This window comes from Cheilinus undulatus, linkage group 4 (genome assembly GCF_018320785.1).
Source record: "Cheilinus undulatus linkage group 4, ASM1832078v1, whole genome shotgun sequence".
NCBI lineage: Eukaryota > Metazoa > Chordata > Actinopteri > Labriformes > Labridae > Cheilinus > Cheilinus undulatus.
The window spans coordinates 22,307,926-22,335,872 of record NC_054868.1 but is presented as its reverse complement, the minus strand read 5'-3'; the positions used below and the strand labels follow the sequence as shown (position 1 = coordinate 22,335,872).

Sequence of the window (27,947 nt, the reverse complement as noted above, 5' to 3'; positions counted from 1 at the left end):
ACAAGTCTAACATATATTCAAGATAAAGGAGACACGAAGTTAACTGTTCGTGACCCTTTGAACTTGTGGGCGAGACCATCACGTCATTTTGAATGCGGCGAGGAGAGTAGACAGCGGCAGCGTAGCTAGCAGGCGAAAAGTAAAGGTAATGTGGATATAAAACATCTTTATCTGACATTAAATATGATCCAACTGAGTAAATACTAATATCTGAAATCGAAATTTTACGTTTCGACCGAAAGTAACTTTGTGACAGGAATAATTGTACCGGTAGGTACAAATGGACCGTTAGCAGTTAGCTAGCCTCCACATTGTCCATCTGTCCCTAATGGAACGTTAAGCTGCCTCAACCGCCATTTCTCCGAGGAGAACCATTGTTGCTAAGTATGGACAAAATGGCACAGGAGACTAAGCCTTTAACACCAAGGGGACGAGTCCTGCTATCTAACGGCCAAGATCGATGATTTTGTTGTCTGTACTCCGAATTATATGTTTTTTTTTTCAACTACAGTGCACACACGTTTTTCACATGCCTGTGTGGGCCCACATAAAAAGTTTGGTCACAATATTGATTTCTATTAGCGAAAGAACTCATCTGTTAGCCGTAGAGGTGTCAGTAAATGCGTGCAAGTTGCCAAATCTTTGTGTTTTTCACCATTAGAGACACTAAGGAACAAGAAACACGTTTTATGAGTGTGACTTAAAATAGTGAGTGTTTGTTATGAACAGACGGCGCAAGACCCTGATTTTATCCTAAACAACACTGACAATATGCTAAAAGACTTGGCCATTAAGAGACAAACAGGCCACTAACTATTATTCACAAAATGAACAGACAGTTTTCAAACAGTAGCCTCAAAATAGGATTTGGATCACGTGTATTTAACCATTTAGGAGTGAGATATTACATTTTAGAATAAAAGAAGGCAGAACTAACAAATGCGTTCACACATTTTTTTAAACTAAGAGGGACTAACTTGCTTATAAAACAAACATTTGCTGAAACTTGGCTGTCTACGATCCAATATAGACATTTTGAAATAAGTTTCCAGGGATGTGTCTAACAAATGAGGTTTTATCATGGAAAGATTAACTCTTAATGTAACTGTTCATTTCTTCGACTAAAAAGGTGAGCCCGCTACAAATAAAAAAAAAAAAAAATCAATTTGGATTTGACTAGCTTATAATAGATTTTTGGTATTAAAACTGACAAATAAGTTCCGTTCTCATCAAGGAGACTCTATTTTTGATGGTGCTCAGTATTGATGTTTTGAGTTGAGAAACAAACACTTAGAAACTCTCAGTATTCTCTCCAGTTTATTTTATATTCAAGCAAGTAGACTCATGATACTATTTGTGTGTTAAATCATAATTTTATTTGCAGTATTTTCCATTATATTTGAAATGGCACATTTGACCTCTTTTTTACTGTGCAGCACATTTTTGTGCAAACAAGGTATGTCAGCATTTTCATGGGTATGTTTTCAATCAGTTAAAATATTGGTGCATTATTAATGATTGTTTTACATTTGTATTGATTTTACAATGTAGATGATTAAATTACTTCAAAGAAAATAAATGCTTTGATTAAAAGTAAAGATTTTAAATATGAGAGATGATTTATCATGATTTAATCTGTGTGGTTTCAGTTTCAAGGTGAATTTATCAAGATGTCGGATAGTGAATCCATCAAAAAAATGTTACGGTCAGTACTGCAGTCCAGCAAAGCTGGCGTGTCTGTGAACAGCCTGCAGTTTGAGTACCGATCGTTGTGTGGAGAGAACATCCCACTGAAGAAGCTGGGCTTCTCAAAACTTGAAGACTACCTTCGAAGCATCCCGTCTGTTGTCCGGTTAGAATATCGCATGGGTGAGGTGAGGGTTGTGTTTGTTTAAGTCCTCAGCTTTAATCTGCCTCTGCTTTACCTAGTGTGACTTGTTCATTTTTGCATCCCTGCACTAATGTCCTTGCCAGCTTGCATCAGCAATATGCCATCTTTCATTGAATTTATTTAAACAATATTTCTGCTCTGCAGTTACAATGTTTTGCTGCAGTGAGTCAAGAGACCGCACACATCGCTGAGCTTGTTGCCCGACAGAAGAGTTCCAAAAAATCTGTCCGCTCCCAAGTTGTCAACTGCAAGATGAGATTCAAACCCTCCAACCCATACATGCTCAACGGTAGGAGATACTCCCAGATTTCACAGATAGCTCAATCTCAGCAAAACCATAATGCTAAAAGGGCTGCAGTAGATTTAGTTGGGCCTGTGTGTGTGTACGAGGTAAACACTCTCTAATTGGTCAGTTTCTTAGAGTTTAAGAATACACTTATGCTGATACACAATTTTGACACTTTGAGATATAAATAATTCTAAGACAAGATTTAATCTTAAATAAATAATGCAAAAAACATTTTGATCAAAACATTAAACAACCTAGATTAACGTGATAAAGCTACCAAATAACATTGTTTGCACTCACTAAACAACTGAGAATGAAATTTAACAGAAGAAATCCAAAAACAGCCAGTTTGTTTACAAAGTGGACAGAACTTCTTTACAGCAGTGTCTGTGTGAGTGTATGTTTGTCACAGTGACTTCCAAGTGTGCATTTATTAATAGATTACAGATCGCCTTATTCCTCTGAAAAAAAAAAAAAAAAAAAAGAATCAAACCAAGTTTTCATAGTCTTTCTGGGAGTGATGCCTCCTAATTCAGAGACACCTGTCCCCCCTGTAATGTAACAGCCATGACAGTAGGAGCCCTTTCAGCACCACAGACGCTCTGTGTGTTCTTCTGTCATTATGTGGGTGTCAGTGATGGGCACAGCAAGCAAACTGTGTTAATGAGTTGATCTCTGATCATGTTATTTTTCCAAAAGTAAATCAGTGCAAAGTTTATGCGTAGGGAAACCCTGGATGTTCATGACCTTTATGAGATTTCACTCTTAGGCTGATGAGAGGGAGAAAAAAAGCCACTTGCTCAATTGTTTCTGAAGCTCCTTCAGGTCTGCCTGTGTTTTTAAACACATATTGCTCTGTCTACGGTAGCTGGTTTAGACCAGCTTTCAATTGAAACAAACCTGTTAGATGTGAAAGCATTGTGTTTTTTTGTTTTGTTCTTAATTTAGATTGAATAGTGATCTCTAGTGCAGTGACAGAGATATCATCCTTGAAAATTATTTCCAATGTTTTGTAATTTGTCAAACCTTTTTTCTGTAACATGCTTCCATTTTTTACAATATTAATCCAACTTATCATTCCCTTTTTCATGCTTTCAGTGAGACCAAAGACCTCTCTCCGTCAACCCTCCACAGGCAGTGCTTCCAACTGGTCATCAAATCGTTATCGACCTCATTGCACCCATGGTGGCACCAGCGCTTCAGGAGACTACAGGTGGGCAGATTTGGCATTACAGTGCTCATTAAAAATGATGGGCAGAAGCTTCTCAAACCACTCTTTTAGATGATAATGTATAAGGATACCAACAGCTATGGATTAGCTGATCTGTTATATTTCCATCTTTATGCCTTTTTCCTGCTGTTAAAGATGTGCAATCTGATACAAAGGGAAATCAACAGAAAATAATGCATTTATCTGTTGGTTCTCCATTGCTTGCTTTAGAAAGTTGGACCAAAAGTTGAGTGCCATTACCCCCATGGAGCACAGGTACCCAGTTGCTCATCCAGCTCCCCAGCCAGCTGCAAAGGAAACTGTCATGCCTCAGAGGTAAACTGTGATAAAGAGACAAATTTGCACAGCTGAAAATGTTTTTATTTAATGCAAAAAACTGATACTTGTGGATACAGAATTGAATGTTGAGCAAATTTCCTATTATGATTACTAACTGCATTAACAAAAAGTAAGCATGCTGTCACTTCTGTCATCATTGCTTTAATAACTAGTGATGACCAGATCTTCTCCTTTATTATAATTAAAACTTTGAACTAAAATATGAGCTTTCTAGCGAGCAGTCTGAGGAAGGGTGACATTATTAGTACTGCTGGTGTATTAATGTATTTTTTTATGTGAAATGTGTCAACTTTAGGTACAAAGTTGATAAAGTGAATTCATGTGGAAGTATAAACAGTTTATTAAAAATATGTAATATTTAAAAGATTGATCTGTTGTCTGCAGGAAAGAGAGTAGTTTAGTGACCTGCAAGCAGCCCAGAGGTAAGCAGAATCTTTTTGTGCAGCCACACAAGATTCATTTAAAATTTAACAGATTAAATTTTAGTCTGGAAGTGTGATGTTATCCCTGCATTAGAATTGGGCAGTATCTATTTTTTTTAAATACCATCATACCCTAACTAAATTTCAACATGGTATACAGTATAACATACCCCCACACCCCGAAAAAAAAGTGCCTCCACAGTGCTTCATTTAATCTTTTATTAAATGCTTCAGTTAAAAAAACACAATGTGTTGAGCATGTTTCATATCATAGAAATTAACATTTACTTCAGGACACAGGTACAAATTATTTTTCTCTCTTTTCCTCTCCACACAGATGTGTGCCCTTTTCCCCTCTGCTCCTTCCAGAGCTAAAATGAGACATAGGCCCAATCCCATTTCTACCCTTAACCCTCAGTCTTACCCTCAAGCTCAACCCTCAGTCTTAACTCACCCCTCAACACCAAATGTAAGGGCCATCTCATGACTTAGAAATGGGACACCCCTTAATTGCAGTTACGATTACAGACTGTGGAGGGCAGTAATGTGCCAAAATGTTGTAGTCTGTCGATTCAAAGGAAGAAGAAAAAGAAGGAGAACATGTTAATATTCAACCATATAACATGTATGAACACCACAACCGTGGACATGTTCAGCTGAAAGTCACAGTATAACATGGCCATTAGCTAACGCCAAACACCAGTTGTAACTAGGGTGGACATTTCCACAGCACCAAAAAGGAGGACACTCTGCAGCCCTTAGTGCAACAAGAATAATCAAAACAAATAGGATTTAGTGTATTCCCCACTACTACACAATTTTGTCCATGATACTGATGGTATCATGATACAGTGATTCTGAGATACTCATTGAAGGAGAGTTTGACCCAGGACCACCCCTGGCCAAAGGCCCTAAGCAGACTCTGATATGAGGCCTCCCTCTATTACCCAAACATACTCACTGAACATTACTCAAAAGTATCCTAAAATAACTAAAGGATATATTACTACAATAATGAAAAATAGAAAGTTTTTGCAATTTAGCCCGAGTTAGTAGCATATAAAAGACACAGTTCTTAGTAGGAGTGCACCGATTTGTGATTTTCTGGCCAATCACTGATCACCGATCTTTAAAAAGCCTGACCTGCCGATTCCGATTTTTTTTATAATTGACAGCTTACACCTTCAATGTTCCAATATTATTTTATTGAAAAACACTGAACAATACCCGTGAAACAATACAAACTTGTTGTTGTAACTGCACATGAGGTAGTGCTCTCAAATATAAATGAAAAGTTTAGAGCATTGCTGTCCAAACTACTAAATTATATCAGTTCCTTTAGTCTTTCATTTTTCACATTTTAGTAGGTAGGGGTACATATGAAACCAATCTTATCAACTGATCTTATCTAAGTATCGGCCGATCACCAATCCCCCAAAATTAAGGAAATCAGCGCTGATTCCGATTTTGGCCGATCGATCGGTGCACCCCTAGTTCTTAGTAAAATTATCATTAATTTTAATGATCATATTCCTTGTTGCAGTAATCAGGATATTTATAATTTCCATCTGTCTAAAAAAACGTGGTCACTATGGGTTAATTATTTTCTTTATAACATTAATCCCACTTTATTAGCTCTCTATTGGGGTCTTCTCCTCAAAATTAAAAAATAATGTAAACCAGATGATCTTGCCCCCCTTACACCCCCTCACACACACCCCTGCACATCTCCCCTTCCCTCACACACACACCCCCTGCTCATTTCCCCTTCCCTCACACACAGCAGCTCATCCGTTTTGCTTCTTACTCTTCGTCTCTGTGTTTCTGCTTCAGTGTTATCTTTTGTTAAATCACCTTTATATACATTGTCTTTATTTATTTTCGCCTGCGATCTGATTTAAAACAGCTGATCTGCGCGAGGAAGTTTGACAACGTCAATTAATTCCTGATCAGAACCAGCACAGAAACTTCACAGAGTTTCATCATAAATTCACAAACTAAACAATGATAGAAGTTGATGTTTGACAAGAGAGGTCGCAGAATAACGGGTGAATTTACGGGACAGACGTGATGAAAGTTTCTGTGCAGCTAGTATAGGGAGAGAGAGAGAGGGAGAGCGAGCGGACGCACGTACTTTATCGATCACGGATGGCACCGATCTCCAAAAATATGTAACTAATGTGTGACAGCCAGGTAAAGTTTATGTTTGGTCAACGCTGTATATACATTATCGAGATCATATTTAACATACAAACACTGGACTGTTGTGCAGAGAAAGAGAGCAATGGCAAATAATCCATAAAATATCAATAAACTAAGACATTGGAGTGGTTTTTGTAATTTTTAGATCTCTATTAACACAGAAATTTACATTTATAGCTTGATTTCTTCCCCGCATTCGCCGCCATCTTTCTTTGAGTGATAACCCCTAACACCAAGGGAGGTCCAGGAATAGATAAAAATTGAGCAAGATAACGCCCTCAATCTCACCCCTTAAGCTCAATTTGGGAGTATTGGGACAGCTCTCGTACTTAGCGGGATCGTGCATTTTGAGACTGAGGGTTAAGATTGAGGGTTGGGGGAGAAATGGGATTCAGCCATAATAACCTATTATTATATGGGATCTGGAAATGTTAAGTAATGTTCGGTGTGCTTTTAAACAGATGAAAGATTGGCCTTTAATATAGGTACATCTTAAAAAAAAAAAAAAAGGCAAATCATGAAAAAGTTCAATATTTTTTGTCACTCATTTCAGCAAGTCAAACCCATATATTATGTAGACTCATTACACATAGAGTGAAATATTTCAAGCCTTTATTTCTTGGAATGTTTATGATTATGGCTTACAGATAATGAAAACCAAAATTCAGTGTCTCAGAAAATTAGAATGTTTTTCTCTCTCCGTGTCTCTGTGCGTAATAACTCAGCTGATCTCTTTTCCCTATTGTATGAATAGAATTTAAAATAATAATCCACAATTATACTAAAATACAGTATCTATGAACATGAATCAATGTCCCATGTGCTTCAAACACATAAATATCGGCCTTAATTATTTATATCTGTGTTGTGCAGCCAGGTGAGCTCCATCGTACCACGGGTTTACTTTATAGGATGCTTATAAAAAGTTACGGACTACTTTAGAGCTTTAAATAACTTACAAACATCGATAAACTTTATATTTTCCAAAAAATGGGCCTAGAAAAGTGTAGGCATTTTTAAGATCTGTTGATGGGGTCATTTTGCTCAACTTTGCTCCTGCAGCATGCAGCACCTGTGGTTATTAATAGCCCAAACGTTGACGTTTCTCAACACTGATCCACATACAGAAAGAAGAACTAGAGAGTTTTGTAAACTCATGATGCTGTGGATCACATTACAGCCAGCAGTGCTCTTAAACACTTTGACTTTAGAGAGGACCACACCGCTGTGCCAGCACCATGCCAGGAAGCCAGGCCATTGCGCACAGCGCACTAGTTTAAATATGCCAGTATAGCTCTGAGCGTCTTCATTATTTGCCATATTGAAATTAAATCATAAACAGGATTTCATTAATCATGTTAAAGCATCTTCACACACTGGCAGTGGCGCTGCTGGTGGAGAGGGACATATATTTTCAAGGCATTTGTTTTAAAGCATGCACTCATTACATGGCCCAGTCTTAATGACAGTAATTGAAGCAATACCGTGACTATTTTTTAATGCCCTGTTAAATGGTATTACCGTATTACCACCCATTCCTACCCTGCATACCCTGCCTACCCTGGGTCACTAACTGGCAGACCGCGGTCTGGGTCCCAGACACCATCTGATACGGACCTGGTCCCGCACCAACAATCATTAGTTTAAAAGGGAACTTTAAATTTGATGAGGCACTTCTATTTTTGCTGGTGCAGCTATTCTAGAATTTACGGTACTGGTTTTGCAGACCAGACGCACAGACCAATTGCATGCGAGTTAAGCCATCTCACGTTACGCTACTTGGCCAATGAACTGTCTGCATTTCAAGCGGTAAACACTGGCACTGCTGCATTCAAACAGAGGAAGACAGAAAGAGAAAAGAAAAGAAAAAGAAAGACAGAGTGTAGTCCAGGGGTGTCGAACTCAATCACAGCAGGGGCCAGATTCTGGATTCAGGACTAACCTGAGGGCCTAACTGGGTCACCTTTTTAACCAGAAACTATCAATCTTGTTTCACTGGTAATAAAATATGAAAAAAAACTTAGCACTGATGTTAAATGATTTTGACATTAAAAAAGCTAAAAAGATAAGTTTAAAGGCCCACAATCAGAGAAAAGTAAATTTATTAGTTCAAAAAGGTCAAAACATGAAATTTAAAAATAATGTTTTTAATGGCAAATATATTTGAAAATCAAAATCATTAATTTAAAAGGTCAAAATATGAAATAAAAATTGTAATCATGAAATTAAAAGTCAATATGATTCATAATTTTAAATTGTGATTCTTAAAGGTCAAACTATTGGATTATCAAGTCAAAGTTTTGAGTTGAAAATATGATGTAAAATACAAAATAATTGGTTAAAAAGGTCAAATATCACTTAAAAATTAGAATTATGAATCTTAAAGCTCAAAATACTATGTTAGAAGTCAAAATTATGGGTTGAAATGCTAAAACTATAACATTAAGAGTCAAAATCCAAAGTTTGAGTCCTAATTGTGAGATGCTGAATTGAAAATGTGAAATTTAAACACAAATTAATTTCTTTTTCCACATTCCTGACTTCTTATCTAAATTTTTTTTTTTACTCTTTCTTGTGGGCCAGATTTTACTGTTCCATGGGCTGGATTTTGCCCCCGGGCCTTGAGTTTGACACCTGTAGACGAAAAGAAGAGTGAATTGGTTATGTTAAGATTTGTTGAATTTAATATAGCCTAATGTGAAGTTGGTAGAGACAGTTAAAGCACTTTATTTTATGTATTTTTTTAAAGACTTTATGGAGTAATACATTTTGTCAATTAGCTTTAAACTGACATTCAAATTATACTTTCCACTTTTACTTCTGTGTGTGTTGCTTTGTTTAAATAAAAAGTTGTGCTTCAAATAAAATTAACAGCATTAAAGGAAAACAAACTATCATATTTTATCAGCGCAACAAGTCCCTGAAATCGCATCCAGCTCCACATATCACACTAACTCAAGTTAGAAATTATGATGTTCTGGACATTTAGTTTAACACATTTTCTCTGACTTGACCTCTTTGAGTTTTAGTTGATTTAAATCCTTGGTTCTGACCTTGGAGGTTGGCACTCAAAAGTTGGTTTCAAAGCCATTTTTAGTTTATGGTGGACTTGTGACTGGGAAAAAAAATTGTCAAAAGTCTATAATTTTCTTTAAGGGGTGAAAGTTAACTAATGACATTTACTCAAATTACTGTAATTGAGTATCTCTTTTGCACACTTGCACTTTTTTGAGTACATTTTGAAATCAGTAATTCTACTTTTACATGAATATTTTGGAGGGAAGTGTTGTACTTCATTACATTTTATAAAGCATCAATAACTGAGTTAAAAAAAAAAAAAACTCCATGTCAAAACAATATGAAACATGGCCAGTAGTTTGGCTTTGACGACACATGATGGTCAGTTGCTCTTAGTGAAAGAATAATTCCACATCACATACCAAAACAGCTGTTGCATTTCACTTTATTCTAAAGGTAACTTTACTTGAACAACTTGCGTGGATATCTATTTTCTCGTATTGTTATTGCCAATAAGTAAAGATCATATTTCACTGTACAAGTTGCTTGGGTATCAAAACTAGCATTACAGTATTTAGAGTCAACTTTAAATTTGATACTTTTAGTTTCACATGAGGTGATTTTTAGACCAGTAATTTTCTATTTAGGTAAATTTTATCCAAAGTAACTTTTATAATACTTGAGTACAATAGTCTTGTTTTCTCCATCTCTGTGTGTTTTAATTTTGAAGGATATGTTTGCATGTCATCCCATCTCATCCTTGATCTGTGCCAAGTCCACACTGCCCCATTTTGCCTTCAAAACCATTTTATTTGATTTTGTTAAGGAGGTGGTGGGTCCTGATGCTAGACCAGTTGAGGACCATTGCTTTAAATGTTTGACTCATCTCTTGTTTCCTATTTTTCCCTTGAAACATTTACAGTGCTGTGAAAAAGTATTTCCCCCTTCTGATTCCTGATTGTTTTTGTATATTTATCATATTTAAATGTTTCAGATCACCAAATCAATTTTAATATCTCACAAAGACAGCTCAAGTAAATACATAATGTAGTTTCTAAATGATGATTTATTTATTAAGGGGGAAAAAATCTAAACCTGTTTGGCCATATATGAAAAAGTAAGACTAAAGACTAAATTAGCTTTAAATTTGTCTTATTGTCATTCTGGCACATGCTCACTTTTTTATTTTGTAACATTTTTTAAAAGGTGAGCCTCAGGGAAGTATCTCAAGAACTAGCCAATCACAGGTATAGTATAAAATCTCTTACCTTGTCACATTACTACTGGAAATATTTTTATAGCTTGTCTTTATGTTTTCCTAATTTCATCTTCATTTTGTGTGCAGGTAGTTAAAACTGAATGAAATTAAGTCAGATGTATGTTTTTTTTTTTTTATTTCACCTGTTTGTATTTTTATTTCTGAGCAGTGTTAAAATAAACAAAGAAAAAAACAAAAACTTCCTTTATTCATAAAGGCACAGGGACAAACTTGGCTGATTCATTTTGTGAAATCTCTCCCTGTAGTCTTGTCACTATGACGTGGAGCTGGTGCAGAGCAGGATGACTCAGCTCCTGGAGAAATACTGCAGCGGAGTGTGGATGTCGAAGCTTTCAGGGCTTTACACTGGCATGTTTGGACAGGAGCTCCACCCTCAGGGGCTCGTTGATCTGGACAAGTGGACAGACATCTGTATGGTGAGTCCCTCAGTTCTCATTATACAGGGTAAAATTATCAATCTCCTGTTCAAAAAAATGGAAGTTTTGTGAAGTTTTGTGAGTGTGAATTTTGAAAGACACATCTGTCTTTTTAAGGGAGGATTTATCTTTAAATGTAGATAAAACTAACTGTATTTAAGAGATATAAATAGCAAAACTTTTCCAGTTTTGTTTATCAGTTTTTTGCCTTTATTGATGCAGCAGTACTTTATCAGGGACTCTAAGGAGTTGTATAATTCTCTTTTTCTCCTCACTGTTTGTCTCGGCTCTCTGTTGTTCACAGGTGGAAAAAGCATCCATCACTTCTCGAGCTGACTGCCTTATCTACCCTCCTCTGCCTCCTAAGCCTTCTGTTGTCCCAAGAAATGCTACAAACAACATCCCTTTAACTTCTTACACTAACTACAGCACTGAAACCAAACTCATTCCTTCTTGTCCATCAACACCTGAACAACCTTCACCTACTCCCTGTTCTAATTCTCAACCTAGATTTACCTCCCAGAACCCCTTGGCTAAGCCGACCTTTTTGTTTAGACCTGAACCTGTTAGTACATGTTCAGGCAAGCAGTCTCCCCCAGTCACATTGCTAAGCCCTGCCCACAACCCAGCTCTTTCCTCCCGGTTCCCCCCCTGTGCCAGTTCAGCAGTCAGTTCAGACAGTGATCGTAAAGAAAACTTTCCTGCAGCTACACTCAACCAACACAAAAACACTCCACACTTAGCCCCCACCTGGACTTGCCCCGTTAAAACAAACGCCCCTCCATTGTCCACTTCCCACATGCCTGGCCCTGACATCTTGCCACTTCTGAAGGTTACCTTCACCCCTTCTCCAAACCCTCCCCCTTGCCCTCCATCAACATCTGCTGCTGTTTTGTCACCTGAAGTGCGTCAAAAATTAAAGGAGCTTCTGTCCAAATACAGTCAGGGGCTCTGGGTTCAGGGTTTGCCCCAACTCTTCATGGATACATTCAAAATGCCGTTCCCTGTGCATGTTCTGGACAACATCTCTCTTTTGCTGGATATATGTGATGTGGAATACCCCGTACCAGGTGACAAGACAAAGGTAAGTTGGGAAAAAAAAGGTACAGCATGATGTACCAGAGGAAAAACAAGCTGGGTTACTCATCTGCTAGGGACAGTTACTTAACTGCCATTTCCAGGGATGCAGTTTGATAGGAAATGAAGCCTTCTGCAAGCAGCTGTTACTACAGCTGTATTATTTCAGCGTGTATGTAATACTTTGTCTCAGCCAGGTGTATAAGGTACTGTTTGGTTATTTGTTAGAAGGCAGTCTTTCCCTCAATTAATAGAGTTGGTACTTTAGTATCAACATGCCATCAGAAATGTTCACATTGCTGATACCGACCATTTAAGTTTTAAGCTAATATCTGCCTGTACTGATATCAAGCCAATGATATTGTGCATCCCTGAGATGGTGTTTCTTTTTTCTGTAAAATATTGCACTTAGAAGGTCATTGCACACGTTCATTTTTAATTTTCATCCGAAAGTGCTGCAAGTTAAAACGACAGCCATGTTATTATGTGTTATTATGTTTGTGCTCTCATTCTGAACTTTTTGTCATTATTATATTTATTTTTCAGAACAGGCTCATTTTTTTGCACTTTATCATGCTGGTCCATGTCATTTAAATGGGTAACCACTGTGCTTCCCTTTTTTTCACCATCTCCCCCCTTTTCTCTCCTTTGCACTGAATCCTCACGAAGAACACTCTGCTTGCCGTTGTATTTTGTGCATATCAAACACTAAACATGATAGATAAAGGGCAAAATTGTCATGTCATGTCATGTGCCATGTCACATGACTAAATTAAAAAGATGTACCCTATCTTCCTGTCAAACTTGGCACAGCACTGGGATGCACAAGCTTGTGCAAATTAGAGCTGGGGCGACGCGTCAATGCCATCGATGATGTAAATAAGCCGATTCATGTCACGTGCATCAAGTCGTCGCGAGGAGAAAGATGGCTGCCCCCTGTCAGAGGGTTAGCCGTTGAGAGTTGGCTCTGCCGAAGACGAGCTTGTTGGGGAGAATCCTCGCTAATTCTTCTAAAGTTTGGGAGTCCTGACAACATGGTGCTCTGCAAGCTTTACAGAGTTTAAACGGAGTATCACAGTAGCACCGCCGCTACGTTCAAGCACTTGAAGAGAAAGCATCCAGGGGAAGGTTGACAAGACTGCAGCGGGAGCAAAATGGCGCAGTAAGTAGTTTTCACTTTTTATCCCCGACTGAACACAATGTATTTAAATGTTTTTAATCAAAAGCTTTCCCCAGTATCACTTCTGAATGCTACACTAACGTAGCACAACATTGTCTTTTCACATTGTTGTTGTTATACACTCGTTCTTTACTGTCAAACGTGTTTAAGAAATGAAGTGTCTCTAAATGTCATTGTTTAAGTCTTTGAATGTTGTTACAATCAGTACATTTTTTTAGTTTTTCTTCACTCCACACCGATGTAAAATATAACACAAAGTGATTAAAAAAGTCTGTTTAAAAATTAAGTCAAGTTTTAAGGTAGAAATAATAACTCTGATTAGAAGATTATTTATCCTGAAGGAAATTTAGGGAAGTTTATATAAATTGTATAAGAGTTATATCTAGGCTACAGATACCATTTATTGTATACATTTATTTTATGTCTTTATTTTTAGGATTATTTTTACATGTATGTCTAGCAGTTTTGATAAAGAGATGCTTATTTAAAAATTATGACTTAAATTTCTTTAAATATGCTTTTTGTGTCTATTTTTTCAGAAAAGGAAAAGGCACCCGGGAGGATTTTTCTTTTCGTGGGAGCCCCAGTGGCTAAACACCTCAGATGTCTGCTGAGCTTTCCACACAATCAGTGTTTTGCATACATGTCACGCATTTTTGTTTGAGAGAAGAATTAAAGAAAAGTCTAAATATAAGTGACAAACTTCTGAAATGTATTTGCAAAATTCATAATCATATTAATTCCATTACCGCCCCCAAGCCTATTCACCCTGGAATAATCAATAGATTAATCGAACTCACAGAGTAAATAGTCGCATTATTAATCAATAATAAAAGAATCAATAGGGACAGCCCTAGTGCCAATACCCATGAGGTCTCTCTCAGGGTGATTGTACTCAGTTTTTTTCTTTTTTCAAGGAGTCAAAGACCCACTGAATTAAGTTCACAGATTTTATATTTAGTTACTTTTTTCAGTAGAAGACAATTTTGACTCCTGTGCCAGCATTCGATCTTTTTTTTCCTTTTCTTTTTTTTTTTTTTTTTTTTCTTTTTAAGCATTCAATCATGTCACTGGCTTCAACTGCTACAGGACATCTGCTTACTTTCTGATTTGCTCAGATCAGTGATGAAAAGAGCTCCCAAACTTCATAGTAAGGCCTGTTACTGAAAAAAATATCCATCCTGGGTAAAGGTGGTGAAATTGGAAGAATAAAGGTTTATTAAGGATTTAGCAAGCTGAGACAATAATTTATGATGTGTTTGGGGTCAGCTTAGTAAAATTAGACAAATGTAAGGAAAATATAAGGATGCTTTCAAATGTAAAATCAAGAAAATAGAAATTTAGTTCTTGAAAAGGTACTTCAATAAATGCAGTTGTGAAGATGAGGAATGTGTTTTTGTTTCAGGGATGTATTGAATCTGACATTTATAACTTAAGCTCTGCTCAGCCTAAACCACTTCTGTTTTAAATGCCTTGTCATTAATGATCTCTCATCTCAGCTCTTGCATCTGACCCCTCTGACCCTGTTCCTTGCTCTGCAGCTCTTGATAAGTTTGAGCATGTGTCTGTCGTTTTTAGAAGATTTGGTTGTCCATATTAAGCCATCACGTTCTCTCAGATTTATGAAGAGTTTTTAATGACATCCTCCTGGCAAATGACACTGGTGACCATGTAATTCTTGTGCTGTTGGACCTAGCTGCAGCCTTTGACACTGTGGACCACAGTACCCTAGTGGCTCGGCTACACCACCTAGTGGGTATCTGTGGTACTACACCGTATTGTATCTGGCTGACAGAAGTTTGAGCGTAAGCTGTGGAAATTCAGAATCCTCCATCCCGAGAAAGCATGGCATTTCTTTCCACTGTTATGCTGACGACAGTAAGATATATGTGCCGCTGAAAAAGAAAAGTGCTTTCTACCTCAAACCACTCCTGGCATGTCTTGAAGACATCAACTCCTGGATGGCTTTGAACTTTTTAAAATTTCAATGAGAAAAAAACAGAAGAGATGGTGTTTTGTCCCAGTGGCCCTCGTGTACCCCCTTCTGTTGACTTGGGCCCTTTGGCTGATTATCTTAAGCCAGCAGTCTCAAACTTGGGTTCTAAGATGGACAATGATTTTAAGTTGGATCAGCAAATTAGCTCTGTAGTGAAGTCCAGCTTTTTTCAGATTAGGCAGCTGGCAAAGGTGAAGCTTTTTCTTGCACAACAGCACTTTGAAACAGTAATCTATGCCTTTATCACATCTCGGCTGGATGACTGTAATGCACTTTATTTTGGAGTCAGTCAATCCTCCCTCACATGTCTCCAGTTGGTGCAAAATGCAGCCGCTCGCCTCTTAACTGGAGTACGTAAGAGGGAGCACATTACTCCCATCCTGGCCTCCCTCCACTGGCTGCCTGTGCACTTTAGAGTCCATTTTAAGATTCTTTTATTTGTTTTTAAATCTTTAAATGGTCTGGCCCCATCGTACCTCTCTGAGCTCCTTCACCCCAATGCTCCTGCTCGGTGCCTCAGGTCAGCTGATCTGCTGCTCCTGGAGGTACCGAGGTCAAAATGGAAGCTCAGAGGGGATAGAGCTTTTTATATCACTGCTCCCAAATTGTGGAACAAGCTTCCCTCCCACATTAGACAAGCCTCCTCACTGTCCATTTTTAAAACTCATCTTAAAACCCATTTTTATTCCTTAGCTTTCAACCCCTCATGAGACTCTGCTCCTGTTTTATGGTTTGTCTTTAGTTATTGTTTTATTGTTCTTAAATTGTTTTTAAAAACAATGAAATGATTATTTTAGTGTTTATACCTATTAATTGTTTTAATTGTTTTATCTCTGTATTATGCCTATTTATGTACAGCACTTTGTTTCAGCTGTGGTTGTTTTAAAGAGCTTTATAAATAAAGTTGGGTTGAGTTGGGTGTCTGTTTCCTTATTCAGCTAAGTGCTGATTTAAATTTCGTCTAACCACTTAGTCTAAAGAGGAGAAAATCCCTAGAAAACAGTCAAATCCCTCACAGGGTCATTGTGTATGCTGGTGTGATGTTAGTCTGATACACTCACTACAGCATGGCTAACATTAAAAACTAGTGCCACTGGCCTTCGTTCCTCTTTGCAGATTAATATCATGCCTTGGTATGTGGCCTCTTTCACTTCAGTGAGTGGTTACATGCGAGTTCAACCCTCGACAGCCTATGTACCACTTTATTTCCATTTATTACTTTCAAAAACTGTCGTACTGCGCTGCTCCTGCTACAGTCTAACCGCTAAGCCTCCGCTGAGCTTCTCATATTTACCTCCGGTGAATTGCCAGACAGGAAGACAGTGGCCATTAACTGAAGCTACAGTGGCCTCTAGTGGCGGGAGGTTCATTACAGTTAAAAAGAGCATTATAGACCATGATTTCAAGACTGTGTTCATAAAAAATGATAGGTAATTAGTTTAACCGACTCATAAATCCTGCGCCGGCTAATTTGATAAACAAATTTAAACATTCTACCGATTAACCATGCGCATCCCTAATTGTCACTTCGTCTTTCCACCAAACTCACTTTAAGCTCTTCAGGCAGCTAAAGCTAAGAGATGCCCTTCTTGTATTTTTTAATGTTGTCATTGTGCTTCCCTATCTTCAGGCCATCCTGTACTACTCAAGCAGAGCAGAAACAGAAACCAAAAATGGAGCAGAAGGCAAACAACGTAGCAGCCACTTCCTTCCCTCTGGTCTGGAGGTCCTGAGCCCTGTGGTACCTCCAAGTCTGGTTTTTCCCACTGAGCAGTACCCCTCTGTGCTGGTTACTGATGCCTCGAGCAGCAATGCTGTCACAATAAGGCAAGACAGTGATAAATTGTCAACAAAGCTAAAAACGTATTTTCACTTGCATCTAATTGAAGCCTTTCTGCCATTACATATCCAATACTCAGTTGAAGCTTTGTAAGGAACAAGGTAGCAGATATTAACTTTGATGAATGATGCAGACTATATTCACATGATATATACAGTATACTTGAGTACAGGATATTGTATCCTGAACATGTTGTTTCTTGGAAGGAGGAAACATTTTTATTAAACTGGCCAAAAATATTATAAAACATACATTTTAGATTTTCTCATTTCCCCAGTTTCAGTGCACCTGCAAGTCCCAGGTTGCACCCTCATTCAATGTGTCATCCAATGTGAAGCAGGCTGGCTCTGAAGATTACCATACCCATAGAATGCTAAACAAATATGTCTCTCTGTCCAGGTATGTAGGTGAGAACTACTCAAACGCCCAGGAGGCTATGGAGGAGTCGATGCAGTCATTCTACAGCCAGTGCTCCAACCAGCAGCCTCTGTCTGACCCTGTGGCCGGTCAGCTGGTAGCAGTCAGAGGGGAAGACGGGGAAGAGCTGGCCAGAGCTCAGGTTATGGAGGTTAAAGCCAAAGAAAAAGTCAAGGTAAATAACACAATGACTCTGTTGATAGCATTAAGACCCCGGGCTGGGGTACAGGTCCTGTCTGTTTGAGTTTGAAATTGTCTAACAGGGTTCCCGCAGATCCTTAAAAAGTCTTGAATTTGACTCTTTGAAACTGATGTTTCAAAAAGTCATATTTTTACCAGTGAGAGATCTAGCTTTGTAGATGGCACTTTGGTTATGACGTGTCTCCATCCAATCTTCGTTTTCAGCTATGTGGTAGTTATCCTTTATTTATGTTATGTGATGGTTAATGGCATTTACAGCAGTACAATCTGTACCTCTGTGTGTGCACTAGCCCTGCCCCTTAGTGTGTGAGGAAGGGGTGAGCGCTTAGAGAGGAGGCTTCAGTGCTAGAGAGATTTTAGCAAAATAATTTAAGACGGAAGAAAAAAATATACAAGCACAAAGAAAAGGCTCATTGTTTTTAAAGGCTGCTCCACAATGCAGAAAAAAATCAGTGGCTGCAGTGTTACAGCTGTACAGTAAGTGTTACAAAGTTCTTTGTCCATACCTGCTCCCTCATGTCTGTATTGCTTTTCCTTTCTCTGAAGAGATATGCACAGCATATCTTATTACTGTTTTGATGTTAAGCTCTATGGAAGGGAAATAATGATTTCACATTAACAAATAAATATTGAAGCACACTATATATAAACATACCACAAGAGATGCATCAACTATTATAGACTAACATATACAGAATATTTGTAACTGAATGGTGAGAACAAGACAAATCCTCTGAAATGAAAGACTAAAAACAAAAACACACAATGACTGAGAGAGAGGCAAAATTGGTTTGCTAAAGTCAGTTTCTAAGGTGTATAACTTGTTAAGTTAATCAATTAAAAAAAACAGATTCTTATGTGTTAAATAAGATAATCCCCTTATTTTGGTGAAATTTGTTGTTAATACTATTTTGCATTAGTCTTTTTTGATGTAATTTCTCTTTGACATGTTAAAATGATCAAGTAACAAATTCAGCTAACTATGTGAGCTCTAGAAAGAAAGTAGCATTTGTTTTTTGTTGATGAGTAATCTATATTTTTGCATCTGTTTAGGTCTCACTCAATTTTAACCACAAGTTGTTGCATAAAGATTAATCAAAGTTCAGCAAATTCAGGGTTGGATTCTCAATTTAGATGAAGTTCAGACCTAAAACTACAGTTCTTTAAACACACAATTTAAAGTTTCAGGATAAAGAAATGAACAAATTCCTGAAGAAAAGATTTCAGCTGATGTAGGTCTCTTGGGTCCACCTAAGACTCCACTAACTTATTTGTTCATATTTCATATTTACGGCTAATATAGGCAGATTATTATTGCCAAACTATCGGTTGTAAATATCTTCAGAAATTTTCATATCTGCCGATACCAAAATCATGCTGATAATATTATGCTTCCCCAAAAAATATCATGGAGGTAGAAAGTGCCCCACCCCCCACCCCCACCCCCACCACTTGAGACATTAAATGTGAAAGAAATTGCCAAATTTGGGTGCTTTGCCAAAAATGTATTTGTCCTGCACTATTTGACATTTAATGAAAAGCCAATTAAATCAGAAAAACCTGTATTGATTGTCCATTTCATGCCCTATAAAGGTCTTAAAAAGTCTTGCCTTTGATTTTTAAAATTATGTAAAAATGCTGTGCTTAAGTATTGATCAATGCTCTAGCAGCAGAATAACTGTTTTCCTGTTTGTCTGTTAACCAGGTATACTACGTTGATTACGGGTTCTCCGTGGAGACAGATAGGACTAATCTGCTGGAGGTGCACCATGACTTCCTGTCATTGCCATTCCAGGCAACTAATGTTAAACTTGCAGGTATAAAGAAGATTAGGACACTACTTAAGGAGCTGTTATTCAACTGAAGAATCACAGGAATGTTTCAATAAAAGTAAAAATATGCTAAGGGATGTACAACATACTGTATTACGGTTGTCATTTAAAGATCTGCTTCTGTTGTTCCTCTTCATAGCTCTCTACTGATATGTACTTCACTTCTCTCTCCCAGGTCTTGAGACGTTCAGCTCCCATCCACAGCTGCTGTCCTCCTTGGACAAATTAGCAGTGGGGAACATTCTTCTGATGGAGACACTAGAGCTAGCAGAGAATAAGATTCCCACGGCAGTGCTGTATGACACTTCGCAGGATGAGGACATCAACATCAACTCCACCTGTCTGAAGGCTCTTCAGGACAAGACCATGAACAACCCTCTGACTGTAAGGATGATGGTGCTAACTATATGTTTAGTATGAATAGGGCCAGATAAAAAGCTGGAATGACTTTCTCGTCATTCTAACATCACAATTTAGTCCTACCAATGAGCGATGCTGTTCACTGCTACTTTATTCACTTCATTGGATTAACTCACGAATGTGGCCCAGATCTGATTTGAAAAGATTGGATTTCAATGTGACTTGTGTTTAAACTGTCAAGACAAAAACTTCATCAGTGGAAACAGTTCAGTCAATTATGGCGGAAGAGAATCAGGTCATTTTAGCCTATTGTATGAATGCAGCCTAAGCCCTACACATCATTAAATCTTTATGTTGCCTGCAGGTAAATGCAACATATCGGGATGTTTGTGTCACAAACATTTGTGCAAACGGCATCATTCACTGCCAGCTGCCCTCCAGAGGAACAGCAAGACTCAGCAAGTTGCTTGAGGACACAGAGGCCATCCTTAAGACTCAGGTAGGGAACACGTTACTGAAAAGTTTGAAGTGCTGGAGACTGTGGAACAAAATTGCAACAGTGAGGCATGGATGGCCTAGTGGTTGTACCAATGAATGCTGGTGGCCTTCGTTCAATTCTGGCCTGTGGCTCTTTCACCACATACCATTCCCCTCTCTCTCATCCTTGTTGCTGGTGGGAAATTTGCACCCGCCACCTGACAAATGTGGGCACTGATTTTGTTACAGTAAACATCATAAATTAAACCCCTTTTTCTGTTTGGTCCAGTTAAATTTTTGAGCAAAGCCAAGCAGACCTACAAGCTTATGACCTCTTTTGGTCAGTAGGCGGATCCCAAGTTGTTATCATTAACAGTCTTTGGTCCTTGGGCTTCGCTCGAACTGGAAGTAGTTTCTGATCCGCCATCTTAAAGACCGTCCCAAAGACCCCTAAGTGGTTTGAAGACCAAAGCCATAAGACAGAGGACTGAGATTTGAAGACCGATGAGCAGACACACATGAGAGCAGGCTTCTCTTTTTACTCAGAGACATGTCCCCTTATTGGATACTACTCTCTGACTGGACACTGCTACACAGTGGTTGTCAGTGAAACTTCACAACACCAGCAGAGGTAAATAATAGAGGAGAAATGGAGTTTATAACAGATGATGAACGGACTCTCAAGGGAATATAAACATCAGAAGTTTAAAAAGGCTCAATAACTGATGGGCTGGGATTTGAAAGGGGTTTAAAATAAGCATTTATAGTAAAATATTGAGCATACATTTAATAAAACTAATAATAAAGAGTGAATCAGTATGGAGTTTAATATTTAATTTGTTTTCTGATTCACCTTCAAACATAAAACATGTTAAAAGCTCATAAAATCAAAAGATTCAGAAATAAATCTTTCCTTTCCCACCAACCACCCAACATCATTTAGAAGTTTTTTTCAGGCTAAATTTGGTCCATCACAGCCTTGATTTAGTCAAAAGATAGTCGTAGAAAAGTGAGTCATGTTTTGTCTGTCTGATTTGGTCCACATTTAGTCCAACAATAGTTGTTTAAAATATGACCATATTATGGCAGCGTCTTTATAGAGACATCTTTTCAATGACCTGCAGATTGCGACAGTGTTTAGACATAGTGGAGACGTTTTAACGTCTTAACAACTAATTTTTGCAGGGTGGGTTAGTAGTCAGATATTTCTGTTTATTAGATTATGAAGAGAATTAAAGTCAGACAGCAGCAGTCTGTCAGGAAGAAACATGTTTTGAATCATCGCGGCATCAAAGTTTCTATCAGTCTGATTGTTAGTGAGCGTCAGGTTTGATCATTAGCCTTCACACTGAATACTTAGGATAATAAATTTGCTGGCAGAAAGAGTCTGTTTTTTGATATACTGCAGGTCTCTCTTCATGCAGGTGTTTCTGATCCCACACTCAGACGAAACTCTGTCAACGTGGATATTTTTTAGAATAAATACAGTACAAATTTAAGGAGACACAATTAGCTGTTTATGCCTCCTGACAGCTGATTGATGATCAGCTTATTGATGATCAGCCGGCACGTCATCATAAACTGACATCGCTTCACGTGACGCTGCAGAGGGAAGGACGTAACATGTAGATATGGACCGATATAGTTTTTTCAGGGCCAATACCGATACCGATTAGTAGTTGTCAAGGAGGTCGATAACCGATATTTGGAGCCGATATTTGTTTGCAGTAAAAATGAAAATATTGGCATCAAAATTTTGAATAATACAGTATCGGCGCCGATAATCAGTCTGTCCCTACTTGAATGTTTGCATTATGTGCATAAAATCTCTGCCGCTGCAAAAAAATGATATATTGAACTGGTATTTTGACAAATTTCAAGTTAAAGAACTTCTGCGATTTGAAAATTGCAGCAGACCATATTGTGATTTAATCTAATTTGCGATTAATTGCCCAGCCCTATTCATGAGCCAGTTTTGCATTAGGCCTTAATGTGGTCTGATTAAAAGAGATATCTGAGTAGATAATTACATCAGAACACAAAAACATGAGCAACATAAAATATAAAAGAAAACTGTTGCCAGACGTGCCTGAAAACCTGTTAGGTATGTTGTTATACATGCCACATCTCAAATCAGTTTTTTGCTAGTTGATAGACAGTTGCTGCTTGACTGGGTACTGAAAGTATTTTGCATGATATAAGCCAAACATTGGACTCCTAAAATGTACATTCTTCGCTTGATAAATTCATTAGCTCCTGTTGTAATAAAAATTAATTTAAGATTTTTGACCACTTTTTTTCTAGTGTTCACAGACAGGTTCACAATTGTTTCGATCTTTTGCTTCTTTATATATGCACAACTGAACTGCAATGGTAAGATTTTCTTCTTTTTAAAAAGCTGAAGTTCTTTATTGACCCTACCAGATGACATCCGACCTCCTGGTGTCCCGACCTTTCAATAGAAAGCTCTGCCTCGCCCGACATAAAGGAACATGGTCTAGAGCGGAGGTAAAAACAGTCATCGCATTTTAATTTCATAAACAAAATGTTAAAGGGGGAAATTATTTTTGTATTAAATCTATGGAATGTGGTTTTATTGACTGATCATGTTTTTATGGCCCCCCATTCCTGGCCTGTTTTCCTTTCCTTTTTCTTCAGATCACCAACATGTATGGCAACAGAGTGATGGAGCTCCTCTTCATTGACTTAGGAGTTCAAGCAACTGTAGAGGTCACTGATCTTCGAGAGATCCCCCCTGTGTTTGTCAAAGACTTGAGCATCATTCCTCCACAGGTCAGCTGTGTGTATGTCTGTGTGTGTGCTCCAGGTGTAGAAGTAAGCTCAGCATTGCAGCTGGACAGCATAATTTTCTTCTGTTTGAGTTGAAGCATCTGTCCTCTGCACTCATAAACCTTCTTTGTCTAAAAATCTCTTTTTGGTCCTTTCAGGCTATCAAGTGTCGCCTGGCTGAACTCCCAGTTCCAGATGGAGACTGGAACTCAGAGGCTGTTCTGTGGATGAAGGAGGCCATCATGGCGTCTGACAGTTGTAAAATCAAGGTAACATTATTTTACGTGGTTAAACATGAAGCTTAACACATACCAGAGCTGAACTTCACCTGATTTGTTCTGTTTTTTTTCTTCTACAAATGAACCTGCAGCATCATGCACAGTTGGATTGCAGTGATTGTGTAAAATGTTTTGATAGAAAAAAACTTTGTCTGGTCTGATAAGTTGTTGGGTCAGTATTTAATATTTATCGCATGCATCAAATTTTTGAACCTCATGACAAAAGTTTAAGCCATTGCTTGTGCGCTGATGACAGTTTCTATCTCTATTGTATTATACTTCTGTACATTAGGCCCCTATATACTAATTGAGCGAGCATGTTTTTAGAACACATATCATTCATACTTGTTAAAATGACATGACTGCTTGCATACTATACATACACTTAAAAAGAACAAGACTAACATAAATTTAAATGTTTGCGATGTATTTTGGAAGTAAACAAGTTATCAAGCACAAATTAATGGCATTGAAATCAATATCCATTATCCAAAGAAGTCCCATAGGAGGACCCCTAGACCAAGTGGTAAGGTCAGAGTATTTCAAAGAGCCCCACTTTGCCTTATTTTGTGGCTTTGGTTTTTATGTTTGTGCTCTTTTGATCATATTTATCAGCAATGTTTATTGCTTAACTGATTTGTTACATTGCTTTTCACATTAAACAAGTAACCAGAGTACTCTTACAACTACTTTGTAACATGTTAACCTCTTGCATTCATGATGTAGCGGGAGAAGTGTTAACTAAGTTCCAAGTATTCAAAATAGAAGCACTGCAAATTGTGCTTGAAAGTACTAAGAACCTAACCTTGCAAAGCAGATGGATACGCCAGTTTCCTTGTTTCTCACTGGCAAATCCATCTTGCAAAGCTCCTGTCTGAACCGTTTGGGCCCAGTTAGAAAGTGACAGGACCAATCAGCGACGAGGAGCAGTACTTTCAGGCGCAGTGGAGTTGTGAGGTAAGCATGCGGCAACAAGAGGCCGGTGCAATTATGGTGGAAGAACTTAGCTTGAATGCTGCTAAAGCACCAGTTTTATCAGAATGTGACTACATTTCTTCGTTAAAAGAAGAACAAAGAACAGCAGTGAGTTGTTTTCCTTCAAAAACAACAAAAGTCGTGTATTGATGTCTATAATCGCCATGGTCTTGCGTTATTCCTGGATAGCTGCGTACGTGCACTTTGGTCGCGGTACGTCACGTGTTTTGTTGATCTGATTTGCCCGTAAAGATGTGACACACAGAATGTTCATCTAATCACACTCTTAGTTTTCCAAATCCTCTGCCCTTTCCCTAACACTTAGTATTGAAGGTTTTCCAGATGGATGTGTGAAACAAATCCATCTGGCGTGTCATGTTACTAAGAACCTGTCTGAGAGCTTTATGACACAACTACATCTGTTTTTCCTCTCTGTCTTTTCTAATTTCAGATTTTGAGGCTAGACCAGCAAAAAGATGACTTGCTGGTTTACATGTACCTCTTCATTGGAACCAACAGTCAGGAGCTGGACAAGAGCATCAACCGTCAGCTCGCCCAGTCAGAGTTATGGCAGAAACTCACAACAAAAAACAACAATGCAATCACGAGCCGCAACAACAGCAAGAATACAGGTGCTACTGCAGATAGCACAGTGACTGTGATGATAGTGAAGGAAAGTGCTTACTCTGGTTTAATTTGACTGTGTTTTGCTACATAGAGCTAGATGATCTGGCAGAGAGGATGACTTTGAGCAGCCCTGTTCCAAACCCCGACAAGACCTCAACCAAACTTCCTCTAAGAGCAGAGGACTCCTCCTCGCCAGAAACGACTGCCAAAACTGTGACGCAGATCCTTCCCATCCCTCCTCCTCTGGAGCTCCCCAAGGTGTGAAAATGCCTACCAAATTTCTTCAGTGGCCATTTTTTGCATGACTGGAAATTGAATGTGAACTGTATGTGCTCAGGTTGACCCCATGCTTTTAGCAGTCCCACTTAACATTTTGTGATTCTTCATTTGTAAATCTGTTTTTTAGAAAGAAATACTTCATGTTTTGTGGTCTAAATCTTTAGTAAATAGTTTAATGTCCTGTTTACATGTCAAATTCTGAGCAGATACAGTGCCTATGTGCATGCTTGCATTGTGACCTGGTATTAGTAAAAGTTTGGCTGAAAGCTTGAGTTTTTTTTTTTATCAAGTATAATAATAAATACTGTCTATAGTTAAACAAGCCTTTGCACACTCCAAACCTACATAAATAGATGGAAAAACCCTGGCATTTTCCATTGTTGTTTTAATTTGTACATTTTTTGGAAGGAATAACTGCACCAACAGAAACAGAAAAGCAAAAGAAAACCTAGAATTCCATAATTCAGCAAGTCCTCTTTCTTGCCTCTCGTTTCCTCCAGCCTGGACAGAGCATGGATGTGTTTGTGCCAGTGGCCTGTCACCCTGGTTACTTTGTGCTGCAGCCATGGCAGGATCTCCACAAGCTGGTGGTGCTGATGGGAGAGATGATTCTTTATTACAACCAGATGTGGAAGAGCAACACAGACGTACATATCAAGAAAGGAGAGATCTATGCTGCCAAGATTGACAAGAAGTAGGTGGTTTATTTGTCTATGTCTGATGCATCCATTTTGATCAACAATTTGTTTTTATGAAATGTATTTTTGATATCCTATACATTGATTATAATGACATACGCATGTCAAGAACAACATATGATAAGAATCTTAGTTTATTGGAAGATTTCTTTAAGCAGAAGATGATCTCATCTGATCATGATTTGTCTTGGAGCAAGTTCTATTGTATACATTTCCATGTAAGGGAATTTTCTAAAATATTTCCCGCTTAATTATTCTGGATTTAGCGTTCACATTAATAGTAAACATGTGTCGTCAGATGTAAAAAAAAACAAATAATAATAACAATTTGATTAAAAAATGCACTATCAGTGTACAAGTTGTGTATATCTCAGAGATGATGCGTAGCTGTTGTGCCACCATAAAAAAAATTGTAAAACTTTGAGGTCACTATTGTCTGATATTTAATGGGTTCACTGAATTGTGTCTCTTACCAGCTGGCACCGTGTGCAGGTGAAGGGGATTCTGGCCAATGGATTTGTTTCTGTGTATGAGTTGGACTATGGCAAACATGAGCTGGTCCGCAATAATCTTCTCAGGCCACTGATTGAGGAATTCAGACAGCTGCCTTTCCAGGCTATCACTGCACAACTGGCAGGTAGGTTACATCAGAAGTCCTTTTCAGTGACCTTAATTGCTGAAACACTTTAAAGTATGTTTATATGTTACATGCTGTGCAATTAAATGCTTTTTAAGTTTTTAGCAATTCAGTCAGTGTATAAATAAGTTGGCTTTCTGTTGGTTGTTTACTCTTGGGTAGTTTATTGGCCTGGGGTCAGTCTGGGTTTATTAGTCTAATTACTAATTCCCTCTTCTGTTGATGCTGCAGGTTTGACACATACTCAGTGGTCAGAGGAGGCCTCCATGCTATTCAGAAATCATGTCGAGGAACGAGCACTGGTGGCCCAGGTAGTGACTGCACAGGAGGTGTCGGGTGAGCTGTGGCAACCAACATTGACGGTTTACCTAGTGGACACCACGCTAGAGGATAGGGACCTCTGGATTCACACTATCATGGCTGACCTTGGTGGTGAGCTGTCCTCAGCAGCTTAGGACGTCATCACGCCATGTTAGGAAACCATCATAGAAGCTTTCTGACTCCTAAAATGCAGTCTTGAATGCCGTTTGTTCCTTTGCTGGTTCTTTTACTAAACGGGACAAAAGTGTGCAGTGAACTAGAAAACCAACAGTCCCTTGTCAACTTAAAAGAAAATTGTTTTGTTCCTGAGGTTTTTATAGGCTAAGTGTCTGAAAATCAGATTAATCTCCAAAGCTCTACCAAGTACTGTTGCACTCAAAATTAACAAGCATGACGGAAAACATGGTTCAGCATCAAATGTCATTCCAAAACAAACGCACTCTGAGAAATTGACCTTCAATTTGTTTTATTAATATTCATCACTTGTGTTTATTTTAGACTTAATTTCTTTGTTTGCTGTGCCTCTTGCATGCATTATTGTATATTATTTTGCTCCTTGAAGTGTTTAGATATGTTTTAAGACTAATCCAAGCTGAATGACCTAACTTTGTGAATGTACATAACTGTTACTTGACTGATGGGTACACATTTTTGTGTATTATCTTATGTTACTTGGCTTAAAAGAGTAAGTTACTATTTTTCAGTGTTATTTCAATTTGAGAAGCTGTTGCAGAAGATTTGTTCTAATAAAACATTAACCCAATGAAGAGTCTCCTTTTAAAGCATGTATTCATTGGGTTGTCAGGATTTATTGAATTAATTGTGATTAATTAAGGTCTGCAATTAGTGCACTATTTTTCTAATCACTCTCTTTC

General features: G+C 38.1%; 1 protein-coding gene across 3 annotated transcripts; it reads left to right on the top strand.

Annotated features, from left to right (window-relative positions):
* The first annotated feature begins 46 nt into the window (after positions 1 to 46).
* Positions 47 to 27,835, top strand: LOC121508458 (tudor domain-containing protein 7B-like). Of its 3 annotated transcripts, XM_041785330.1 has the most exons (23): positions 97 to 145; positions 1,437 to 1,456; positions 1,650 to 1,874; positions 2,036 to 2,180; positions 3,279 to 3,393; positions 3,622 to 3,726; positions 4,135 to 4,172; positions 10,599 to 10,639; positions 10,917 to 11,087; positions 11,392 to 12,171; positions 16,971 to 17,167; positions 17,580 to 17,772; positions 19,504 to 19,615; positions 19,806 to 20,014; positions 20,355 to 20,489; positions 22,892 to 22,975; positions 23,126 to 23,260; positions 23,416 to 23,526; positions 24,962 to 25,142; positions 25,229 to 25,395; positions 25,917 to 26,110; positions 26,591 to 26,751; positions 26,983 to 27,835. In XM_041785330.1, exons 3-23 carry the CDS (start codon positions 1,671 to 1,673, stop codon positions 27,204 to 27,206), a joined length of 3,702 nt encoding a protein of 1,233 aa, XP_041641264.1. In that variant the 5' UTR covers positions 97 to 145; positions 1,437 to 1,456; positions 1,650 to 1,670; the 3' UTR covers positions 27,207 to 27,835. The 3 variants fall into 3 exon arrangements, with proteins under 3 accessions (XP_041641263.1, XP_041641264.1, XP_041641265.1); XM_041785329.1 differs by lacking the exon at positions 1,437 to 1,456 and having other exon boundaries at positions 47 to 145; XM_041785331.1 differs by lacking the exon at positions 97 to 145 and having other exon boundaries at positions 1,436 to 1,456.
* The last annotated feature ends 112 nt before the right edge of the window (positions 27,836 to 27,947 follow it).